Source organism: Camarhynchus parvulus, chromosome 13 (genome assembly GCF_901933205.1).
Source record: "Camarhynchus parvulus chromosome 13, STF_HiC, whole genome shotgun sequence".
Classification (NCBI taxonomy): domain Eukaryota; kingdom Metazoa; phylum Chordata; class Aves; order Passeriformes; family Thraupidae; genus Camarhynchus; species Camarhynchus parvulus.
This window is the reverse complement of record NC_044583.1, coordinates 8,118,051-8,130,384: the sequence shown is the minus strand read 5'-3', so window position 1 is coordinate 8,130,384 and position 12,334 is coordinate 8,118,051. Positions and strand designations below refer to the sequence as shown.

The 12,334-nt window shown below is 41.7% G+C and overlaps 1 protein-coding gene across 4 annotated transcripts in view; it reads left to right on the top strand.

Moving 5' to 3' along the window:
* FSTL4 (follistatin like 4) overlaps window positions 1-10,149 on the top strand; it is a 220,281-nt gene extending 210,132 nt beyond the window's left edge. For all 4 annotated transcript variants that reach the window (XM_030957556.1, XM_030957558.1, XM_030957555.1 and 1 more), the window contains 3 exons: window positions 448-555; window positions 3,531-3,640; window positions 6,856-10,149. In XM_030957556.1, the coding sequence (XP_030813416.1) occupies window positions 448-555; window positions 3,531-3,640; window positions 6,856-7,558 (921 nt within the window). In that variant the 3' untranslated portion in view covers window positions 7,559-10,149. The remainder of the gene's footprint in view (window positions 1-447; window positions 556-3,530; window positions 3,641-6,855) is intronic.
* Window positions 10,150-12,334: the final 2,185 nt, after the last annotated feature.

The window sequence follows — 12,334 nt, the reverse complement described above, 5'->3', positions numbered from 1 at the left end:
GAGTTCACTGTTCTGTGACCTCACTGGCAGAATAAACTCTCTGTGGGCTGGAGATCACAGTCTCAGGGCTGCCTCTGTAGCCAAGCTCACAGTGAGTCTGGTAAAATAACACTGGGATGAATTCCTGGCTTAGCTGCCTGACCTGGGTTATAAGCAGTTTGGAAAGAATGCTTAGAAATGGAAAGAGCTGGTGTGGGTACAATTCAGGCAGAAAGTGGCCCTTGATCTACTGGCTATAAGTAACAGCAGAGGATGGAGTGATGTCTATCCAGAAAATGGCACCAAACAGCCAAAATTTTCAACTGCTTCTGATCCCCCACTTGATTTGAAGGCAAAGCTGCGCAGGGAACATAACAGTGGTGCATGAGAATGCCTGCAGGGAACTGATGTGATATTTGTCATGTTCATTTGAGTCACTGTGTAAAGAACTCTCTCTGGTTTTTTAAGTCCTTGGATGTGGACCCATTACCAACCAAATTACATTATGACAAGTCCCACGACCAAGTGTGGGTGCTCAGCTGGGGGGACATGAGGAGATCATCACCCACACTGCAGGTAAGTCCTTACACCTTGGAGCCTTTGCTCTTCCTGGGCTCAGCATCGCTGGTAACACACTGGTGGCTGGGGGGTTGCAGGTAATTAGCCACATTTAATGGTCTGGATATAAAGCTGTTGTTTCATTTGCATATCCAATGTGTTTTATTCATCCCTCCTCTGTCCATCCTCACATATTTTTCCTGCTGTTTAATTTGTTTTTGAGCAATGACTGTGCCACAGGCTGACAGCAGGGCTGTGTTGTGCCAAGGTCTGATTTGTTTTAAGACTGGTGACAGAGCCAAGAGCCAAAAAGTTGTACAGCAAGGGCTGGCAGCTGGCTGTGAGCAGGACAAGAGTGCTGTGCTCTGCAGCACTGCTGAGGCACATCAAATCCTGGGTTCAGTTTTGGGCTCTCACTGCAAGACAAACATTGAGGTGCTGGGATGTGTCCAGAGAAAGGCAACAGAGCTGGAAAAGGGTCTGGAGCACAAGTCTGGCAAGGAGCAGGTGAGGGAGCTCAGGGGGGACTTTATCAGTCTCTACAATTCCCTGAAGGGAGGTTGGAGCCAGATAAAAGTCAGTCTCTTCTCCCGTGTAAGAAGTGATGGGATAAGAGGAAATGGCTTAAAGTTATGCCAGGGGAGGTTGAGGTTGGTATTAGGAAAAATTGCTTCACTGATAACTTTCTCAAGCCCCAGAACAGGATGCCACGGGCAATGGGGGAGTCACTGTCCCTGGAAGGATTGAAAAGACCTGTAGATGTGGCACGTGGGGACACAGTTCAGTGCTGGGCTTGGCAGTGCTGGGGAAATAGTTGGACCCAATGATCTTAGAAGGCTTCTACATCTTTAACAATTCTGTGATTCTGTGAGTCTCTTACACTAAAATGCAAGAAGGGGCTCTCTAGGGCATGAAGGTAAAAAACCAAACCAAGAGAAGTAAAACCTTGGGGACAAATTGTGTTATTGGGTGTTAGTGATTCCGGTGCAGGGGTGCCAATGATATCTGTGGAACTCCTCCATGCTCAGCACCACCAGATCCATAGTGACACTGGGACACAGCACTGCACATGAGTTTGGACACCCAAATTAGCTTCCACTTCTGGATCACCTTGGCAGATTTACTCTTCTGTTGACAGTACAGAGAATATGGAGAATTGCCATCTAGTGGAGCATTTTGCTGCTGCTGTATGATGTATGACAGAGTTGACACCAGATGATGGATCTGATTTGATCCCTCCAGACATCCCATTCTCTGGTGGTGGTTTTCTGGCACTTGCTGCCCAGCGTTTCTGGAAAGAAGTGTCACGTGAATAATCCTTCTGGCAGAAGTGTTTGCTGCTAGGTCTACATTGAAGCATTTCCCAACAGGCAGAGAAGAAGGGGGGCTGTGCTTTCTGACCTAAAAACCAACAACTTGAAGTCTGCATTAATTGTGGGGCTACCCAAAGCTTCTGCTGGAGATACTGCCCCATGAAGATGGGATGAGCCATCCCTGCCATATCCACATGCTCCATCCAGTGCTGACTGTCAATAATAAACACTGGACCAGCTACTCATCACAAGCAATTTCAGGAAAAGATGCCAAAACCAGAATAGAGGCGTATATGAAGGTTTCCAGGGCAGCAACACCAGGTTGTCTCATCTGGGGATGTGAGTTTCCTGTACAGGGTATAAGGAGACAAAATGGGCTCTTTTTACCCTTTCTGACTTAATTTCTTCCATCCAGCTGTGAGAGGTTTCTGTAACTAAAGGAGAGATGGCACAAGCATGTCATTATTAGGGAGAACACACCATCTGCACAGTTGGAAACTTGTTAGAAGGTTCCAGGTCTCAGATAGTCCTTTCTGTTATCTTTATGATGTGCAGTTACACACATAGAGATGAGATTAGCATCATCATCAGCAGATCCTTTCTTTTTTCTGACCTTCTTTCCCAAAGGTGGGCAGTAACTAATTGGACAAAGTTCCTTCTTAAAACCTGCAGTGTTCAGTTGCAGAAATGCAACAAAATACTTTCTTTTAATGAAGAGGCTGCTGCAGAGGTTGATCTAAATTTCCACTCCTCTGGAAGTCAGGGATTTATCAAACTGTCTGTGCAGCCAGCTGAGGGAATGCTGTCGTTTGGCCATTACTGGCTTGTGGGAAGTAAATGCCTGGCCTCTTGCAAGCACTGTGCTAGGCTGGGCATCCTTCTTGAGCAATCTAATTGGAAGAAATCTAAATGGCATGACCAGAACAGCTGTCTGAAATAAACCTTTTAGGGATTTAGCATGTCTTTCATGAGTTAATGTAGCTATAAATTCAAAGCAACAACTGCTGCAGATTAGAGCAGCAGAAGGTCCTAATGAATGGACTAAAGTCATCTTAAACCTAGCAAACAATTTGAGTGTTTAACATTTTAATTTTTGAAAACTTTTCCTTTCTGGAGCAGTGGAGGAGCTGAGTTCCCCTGTCCATGGAGCTCTGTGCTGTGCTGGAGGACAGGGCCAGGGCACAGCCAAAGGGAGCTTCTCTGCTCCTCCCTGGACTTTATATTGATGGATGAACAGTTTTTCTCCTTCAAAGTGATAATTAACTGCTGTGAGTTAGTGTTTGATCCTTCAGGGTGGTAAATTATCACTGTGCATTTAAGTGAGATTAATAAATATGACCATGGAGGGAATGTTTACTTTAGACAGTGAGGGATAAATTATTATGGTCCTACTGTTGTCATACTGCTCCAGCTCCTGCTTGACTGCTCATTCTTGAGATGTAAACAACTTACAAGAGTTAAGTTGTGTACTTACCTCACAAATGTCATGCCTCAAATACTGTTTGCTAGCACACCTTTTCAAGGCAACTACACCAAACAGTGTTTTGAAATCATTAATCAGTTGAGTCTACTACAGTCTGGAAGGAGCCACTCACTACCGTGCATGTCTCTAATCTGTATTTACCTTTCTGCCTTACTCAGTGCTTATCCTGTGCTCAACCTTGTGTGTATTTATTGTAGGTGATTCCAGAGGCAAGCACTGGAGAGGATCCACATGTTATCCACACACCCTTTGAAGGAGTGGAAGATTTTTTTATACCACCTACAAATCTTATTATTAATCATGTTAGGTGAGAAATTCTTTTAACGAATAATAATGGTGACCATGCTGCTCCTTCCTCATAACCTTAAAGCACTTTGCAGATATGAATGAAGAAATGAATGAGTGAATGAATGAATGAATGAGTGAATGAATAAATGAATTTGTGATGAATCTTAACTATATTTATCCCCATTTTCACACATGAAGTGGAGAAAGGGTTGAGGAAAATGCCAGTAGTTATTCAGCTAATCAGTAAAACAGCAAGAAACAATCCTGGACTTCCCTTAGACCATGCACAGGAATTCAAACCTCGCCTTAGTCAGCGATCCCTCCTTGCAGTTTATGGCACACTGCCCTGGCTTACTTGTGCCAGGAATTTGATGGCCCAAAAATCACCTTCCTTGCCACAAAACTGTTACAGATCTGAGCAGAAATCTGTGTCAAGGATATGTTGCTTGAACTGGCAAAAATATACTCTGCCTGAAGCATAAAATGTGGTTCTTTCACATGCTCCCAACTTGTTCAAGTATTGGATCTCTGTGTGAGCTTTATGGCTGGAGCAGAAAAATTGTATGCACTGCAGATTAAAAAAAACAAAACAAACCTCCATGAACTATCAGTTTTGAATGTTAATGTGATGTAGTGGTTAATGAGGTTGTGTAACTAACATACTAATAACCTGGAGTAATACTGGCTACTTCCCAGCAGGCACGGGAAGCCTCCCATTAACATTATCAAAATTGATGATAACTGCACAGCAATTTATACTATTATTTCCATGTTATAACAACTGTTTAACCATCTTCTGTCCTCTATATAGTTTAACTAAGTTAAACACTCAAAAAACATAATGTAACTCATTGCAGTAATCTTAGGTTTCCTGCAGGAAACACCGAGAGAGAAGGGGTTACACTTAAATGATTATGTGTTGAATCTGTTCCAAAATAAATAATTTTGCCTGCTGAAACACTAAATAATGATGCATGCCTCATGGCTGTCATTTGTAATTTCTCTCTACTTCGTATTTCTTTTTTTTCACAATTTCATTATGGCTAATAGTAGTGCTAGGAGGTAGATGACTCTGGTGAATGTTAAAGCCTGAGCTGAGAAGGTGAGAATTGGATTCAAAGACAGGAAAATGGAACAGTTACACATTTTTGTTTGTTTAATTGTCCTTTTGCTTCAGTGTGATTAGTTGGCTGAAATAATAAATATAGATTACTGTCCATAGTTTTCCATATGCAAAGCTGCAGATGCTGTCCCTGATTTCCTGTTGCATTTGTTTAGGGCCAGTTCTTTGTCTGTTCTCTCTCACCCTCAGCACAGAAAAAAATAATTGCTTGCAGGCTAATGAGACTCATTGGGATGATTTTCTAAATTCTCCACTCAGAAACAATAAATGGCAGTACCAGCCTTTCCCAGGAAGGTGAACATTTAGGCAATTTCTTCCACTAGCCAAATAATGTTTGTATGCAAATACTCCTGCATATGTATTTCAGCTGCCTCTTATTTTAGATGGCTATCTAGAAATGTGTCCATTTTTATTAGTTCCAAGGGTAGACTGTTGTCTATTGAAAACTCTCTAAGTACAAGGTTTGCTTTGAGATTTCAGATCACAGATTTCATGAAAGGGCTGAGCCTCTTCTGCAACTGTGGGCACATAAAATATATCCTGACCCACTTCTTTAAACAGAAGTTTATGATAAAGATAATTTCTTAAGTTCTTCAGGCATTTGGCCAAGTATTAAGAAAGTCTTGGGAAAAAAAAAACTGTAAGGGAAAGCACTTTTTAAAGTGTACTTAAAATTCATTCATCCAGGAGAAATACAAGTGTCATATCCAATTTCCACACACAGTGCACTACGACTCTCCACTGCAGATACTTTATGAAGCCTCTAATGGATGTGAGTATAATGGGGAAATGAAAGGCTTAGCCCAGTGATTTTCATGGGATCACACACTAGACTGGCTCATTCTTTAGAAGTGAAATCATTGCTGAGTGTCTCATTGACAGATGGATTAAGAATAAAGAAATAAACCTAGTGTTTCAAGCAAAATGTGTATTTTCTGCACAGAAGCACGTTGTTCTCCACATTTCACAAGGCAGTTTTACATCTTCTGAGGAAGAGATACAACACTAAGCACTCACTTCATTTCCCTCTGTCTGCACTGAATGGATGAAAAGATAGTTGATGTAAAATTAATTTTTGTAAGTCTTTGTCAGTGAATCCAGTGGAACACAAGCAGGCTGTTTCTAAGGGCTCCCTCTCAAATTAAGCAGAAACCTTTTTTGGCTATTCTTGACCTTTTCTTGTCTTCAGCAAAGGTCAGATGTGCTGCAGTATATATCTTTTATGGAACATTTATCCTCTGCTCACTGTTTTTTGCCCTGTCTTGAGACAGCAAATGAAGACCCCTTATCTTCAGGGCACCCTGGTTATGTTCCTCAAGGAATGTTTTACACCTTCCCTGGGCTGGCAAAATGGTTTTTAAGAGTCTGCTCTGCACCACAGCCTTGCCATCTCCTGCAGTGGTCCCCAGGCACCATGGGTACCAAACACACAGCACAGCTTCCTTCTGGTGCTGTCAGTTAAGAGATAAGATTAGATATGGTCTTCATTCAGTGGTTATACATTATATTGTACATAGCTATATTTATTATATATAATTACTTATAATTATTTATTACTTATAATTATTTATTAATATAATTACTCTCTGACCCCAACCTGGCAGCAATATGCTTTATTTTGAATGCTTTTCTATTTTGGGATTGAATGTTTGCTTATATATTGAATTTTATTACTGTAATCTCAGACAGATTTAAGTACAAACCTGGTCAGTGTTAGCCTACTGAACACTCAAACCTTGATATCACTTCTGTAGAAATTGGTCTTCCCAATAAGTTCCCAGTAAGTTCCCAATAAGTTCCCAATATAAAGCTGCTGTTTCATTTGTGTATCCCAATATTTTGTGCCCAATTTTTAAATCCCAATAGAAGATTTCAGCTCTCAAAAATTCAAACAGCTAAGCAAATGTTCAGATTTCCAGGATCAAGTTGCTCCTTCTAGGATGTTTTAGAAGCACTAAAACAAGACATTTCTTACAAAAAGAGGCAGTATTATTGCACACGCCTCCAAAACCAACAGAGTAAAAGGTCCCCAACTCTGCTGACTGTTGTCTTTGCTCAGGCATGTCACCATGTCTCCAGAGGTGACCTCAGTGCCTTGTTTTCTGTTTCAGGTTTGGCTTCATTTTCAACCATTCCAAACACGCGGTCCACAAGATCGACCTGGAGACTGTGACGCACATCAAGACCATCCACCTCAAGGCCTACGGCTGCGTGCCTCAGGCCATGGCCTACACTCACCTGGGTGGTTACTACTTCGTGCAGTGCAGGAGGAGCCGCCTGGGGGCCCCCTCGCTGCAGCTCATCATCGACAGCGTCACCGACACCGTGGTTGGCCCCAACGGGCGCGTGGCGGGCGCGCCCCACGTCTCCCCCGACGGGCGCTACCTGGTCAGCGCCGACCGCGCCAGCGGCACCGTCACTGTCCAGGCCCTCACTGTCCGGGGGGAAATCGAGTTGATTCATGACTTGAAAACAAACATACACGTGTCCGATCTGACATTTCAGCCCTCTTTCACTGAAGGCAATCAGTACTATATATACGCTACTTCACATTTGCAAACAGATGTGCTTTTTGTGGAGCTGTCAACGGGGAGGATGAATGTACTGAAGAATTTAAAGGACCCTATCGCGTCCAAAGACTGGCCCTGGAGCAGCTACAACAGAATTATGAAAGACAGTGGATTATTTGGACAGTATCTCATTACACCAGCTAAAGATTCGTTGTTTGTTATAAATGGGAGGCAAAATACATTACGCTGTGAGGTTTCAGGTATAAGGAGGGGTAACACAGTGGTCTGGGTTGGGGAGGTATGAAAGGGCAGTAGCAGTGGAGCCTTCAGCAGGCAAGGACCAGTTGGACCTTTACACTGCAGGAAATGAGCAGTAGCATTGTATATTTTTACACTGGGAAAACAAAAAGACAAAAAACGCTGTATAGGCTTCATGGTACAACACTGGTCTACTTGCAAGTTTTATAATATAAAGTATGCTCTGCTAATAGGAAGTGGTTTTGAAGGGATATTTTTTATTTGTGGGTATGATTTCTGGTTATGAGAAAAATGCTGGGAAGCAAATAATATCTCCACTGAGATATCGTACAAGCCACGAAACCTAATAATTCTGTAGAACAAAACAGATTTTGACTTTCCATACTGAGGAGCTTTTATGTTCTGTCCCAACATCAGTTTTCTTCCCTGTATCCCTTGCCTGTTGGCTGCACTGACTACCCCACCCCAGCACAGGAGACAGCGGCAGTGAGGACTATTCACCTTTGAATATTCACCTTTGGGTGATGAGGGAAAGTAAACATCAGAGCAGTTTTCAACCCAGAGAATCCTAGGAGAGCAATTTAATGAAAACTGATCAGTTTTCTCTGCAGGATGGCTTTGAGAGGATTCACTGATGTGATTTCAGAAGGAGGAATCACAGAAATAGTAACTGTCAGCTCGCTTGCTTCTGTGCTTCATTTTGCCCTTGGTCCTACTGAAGGCAATGGGATGAGTCCCCCCTCTTCCAGTGCACATTTGTGTGATTGTATTTGAGAAATTTGCCATGAAATATCCAGGCCATTACCCATCCAGGCCTGAGTAAAAGCTGGAAAATACTGACAGGGGGGTCAGAGTTTACGTAAACAATTTTGTTGAGAAGGTGGCATTAGTCTTTCAACGGCTCATGAGTGTGGTCAGTTTGGGAACAATATGCAAAATCTACTCTGTGGGGTAGAGAATTAGTTATGGTTATTCCCATAGAAGACAGCAACAGTTCTAGAAATCATTGGTTTCCCTCATTAAATATTTAGGAGCACTGGAATCACTTGGTTCTTCATAAAATAACAGTTAAAATAACAGAGGTTATTTTTAATAGAAAACTCACTCATTTTCTAGTCATAGCCTTAATTTGGCTGTTTCTTTTCAGAACAAGTAGGAAACAATTTTTCTTTGTTTTTTTCCTTTCTGTTTATAGTATACTTGTTTATAGTCAATTATCTTTTAGTTATGAGCAAAGACATTCATGTAAAAGCAGCTGAATTATCCAAGAATGCAACAGCTGGCATTGAGAAATTTCAGTTGAGTTCCCATAAAAACATACAGCCATTTATTTGCACACTTGGAAGATATAAAAAACTTTTCTATTTGCATTTTTCTAACTTTCTGTATCCATCACCATGAAGTAACGAGGGCAAAAGCAGCTGTGACAGCAGAGCCAGGCAAGAAGTGGTGCCATCCAAGCAGTTGTAACCATCTCTTGGAAAATGGGGTCTTCAGGTGGGTGAAACCTCTCTGCAGGTAAAATAGCAGTAGCATTGGAGCCACCTATTGGCCTCTAGACAGACCCAGCTTGGTTTGCCAAGGACCTTGTTGCCTAGAGTCTGCAGAAAGCTGCCCTTGAACACGTGCAGTGATAGGTAGTGGTGTAATTATTTCCGTCCATAGATGCTTTAAGTCACCCATTCCATAACACACACAGAGGGATTTTAAGCAAGAAGGATACAGAATAACACTGGCAGTCTTTGCTTTAAATGTTTATCAGAACAGCAGCATTCTAGCATGGCTGTAGACCTGAGGTATTTTACACCATTTCAGTTCTATAGAGAATATAAAAATCTGTTCCGACAGATGAAGAAGGGGAGCTGAATCCTATGAATTCATTAACCATGGAGTCCTTGAAATTGTCCTTCAACATCCATGTGCTGAATCCTACATTTCTTTCACTTATGAGCCATAGGAGTTAGAAGAGACTCTTCCATCTTTGCAGCACAGACATGTGAAACAGATGGGCATAGCCTTCCTTCAGCAATGCATGGTGTCCATGATTTTGTATTCATCCCATTACGAAACATATCCCATGTCAAAGAAAGGAGAAGACCAGCTTTGTAAGTACCTTTAAATATGCACAGCTCCTTTCTTGAACAAAGCTGTATCCATACATTGCAGCCATCCTAAATGTGTTTTACCAAGGCCAAACACTGCTCTCGTGTTACCTTTTATGACTTCTTGAGTATTTTATTATGCCTATGGTAAGTTTTCCCTGTAGAGATGTTCATTGTGTCATAGAGCAAGCAAATATTACTTTTTTAAGAATATTAAAAAAAAAAGTGTATATATATGTTCAGGTAAATATTCTTGAGGCTGGTTTATATATAGGCTGTGAAAGATGTGTAACAGACCTCACTTTTTCCTGTTTGTTGCAAAGTATTGGAATAACATTCACTTGAAAAAATCCCACTTGGACCTTCCAAAGATGTTCACTTTGTTCCCTCTCCAACCCAAGTTCCAGTGATGTGTTTTTCTAAAGTATCCTAATGGTTATATATCATGCTTAGAAAATGAAGTATAATTTAGATTGTCCACACTACTTGTGAACAGTTCCAATGACAGTCAAATCTGACATTAAAGTGCTGCACATTTGTTATTCTGATATTTTTTTTTTTACAACATAGAAATTTTATATATACTCAAAAAAATGTGTCAACTCATATTTGCCTTTCAGCTTTGTCAAAAAGAGACTACATTTCCTTGTGGGCAATTTCTTTCACTATCCTTTTGGTTCTCCACCAATTCACACTTAATTCCTAGTTACTAAATTATTAATTAATCATGGTGATTAATCAAGATTGATCTAAATTGAATTAATGATCTTTTCATTAACTTATACACTCACATGTCAGTAGGATGTTCTGACACTAGAATCATGGGAAAAATAATTCTTGGTTGCCCACTAAGACTCCAGTGTCAAGATCAGATGCATTTGCAATTCATTACTGAGGTTAAACAGCAGTAGGATAGAAATGCTGGTTTGTCTTAGTATTTCTCTCTATATTTTCACTTTCTGAATGGATGTGCCTGTTCAGAAACCATCCACTTTAAAACTGGAAGCAAAACTCTCAAGTCCCTCATTTGGAATCTGTGATGGTTAACATATTCTTATCATTAAATACTTTATATTTTTATACCACCAAAAAAAATCAGCAGAAGTACCAAGATATTTTGGTGGGCTTGTCTGCAGAATGGGTGGGAGATGGGAACTGGCAGGGTGGGTTGGTCTCCCCTGCAAAAGAGACTTCATGAGGAGCTATTGAAAACACTCTGCCTTCAAGGTCTTGGGCCATTTAGCTGCACTGACCTCCTTGAACACAGCTTTGCCCAAGAGGAACACCAGTCCTGATGACCTGTTGACAGGTACTTATTTACTTGATTTATACCATGATTAGGTCTTAATTGCCTGAGTGCCTGATAGTGCACTGGGTGCTGTGTAAAACAGATAAAACAAGTCAAGGTCTCAGTTCTGTAAGGAGATAATGGCTAATTCCCTGTATGACCCTACAGCAGGTCAACAAAATGAACAGGAACACAGGAACAGAGGTTGGGGAGACAGATATGCATTAACCTGGCTATTAATAAGAGATGTGGGCATGCCATAATGCCTTGGTATTTTTTTGCCTCAGACCACCTTTGTCCCTCCCCGTACAAGGCTTTGTGACTCTCTCTCAGGTTACAGGTGCTGCTGTCACCCTTCAATGGCGCCCCAGGACTCAGGGATTTCCCTTTCTGCCATGTGCCCTTATGACTCACTGCCTCACTCCCCAGTAATTGCTTTCTTAGAAAACCTGGGGGTAAATCCTGCTTTCCTTAAGGAAGTGCATTATGCAAGGCAAGCAGCAGCACCAGCTTTCTTTATGGGATTCCCATCTGAAACCAGCAGCCATCACTTCACCCTCTGCTTTGTGCATTTTCTCATGGGCCCAAATTAAAAAAAAAAAAAAACAAAGAAAAACCCCACTGAAGTCTGTGTATAGGAAACAGAGATCAATCTTACAGTTGTCTCTTCCAGTGCTGCTATTTGCTCACTGGAGCTCATTTCCCAGCCTGGCAAACTCCCCTCCAACCTACAGAAGTGCATCCCCTCTGCCTGTCACACCTCTTTTCCCCTTTGTGCATCTGTAGCACAAGGCATTTCAGACATGATGTGGGCACAGCTCCTGCCCATCACTGTGGTGTCCCATTCACTTGGCTGCTGCCAACTTCCCCCAACCACTTCTGCAGAAAGGGATTTTTATTTCTATTCTGTCCCTTGTTAACTTTTTGAAGTAGACTGAAATAAAACACAGGGACATCTCTCCATCTGGAGACCAGGAAGACTCATGTGTTTCTTTAATACACAAGGTGGTGTGGTGGTGTGTGGTGTTGAAGACCAGACGAATTCCCAGCCAAGCGCTGCAAGCCCAGGAATGGACTGCTCCTCTCTGCTAGTGGAGGAAATGTCTCTGCTAGTGACCTGAAATGTCACTCTTTTTTAACCTGCCTCCAACAAGAGGGTTGGGGGTTTGTTTGGTTGGTTTATTAACATTTGTTTCTGAAAGAATAAAATAGCAAGGCTATAAAGATTTTTTTAATAAGCCTGAAAACAGAGAATGACAGGCAGGCAGGAATCTTACATCTGCTCATGTCTGCTAGAAATCAGGATGCCCCAAAAATACAGAGTGTGGACCTGGGGGTCATACACAAGTGATGGGGTTGAGCTGAGCTTGGGCTTGGGCTACCTGAAGGAGCTGCAAATACAGACCTTACATTCATTTATTTTTTATCCCAT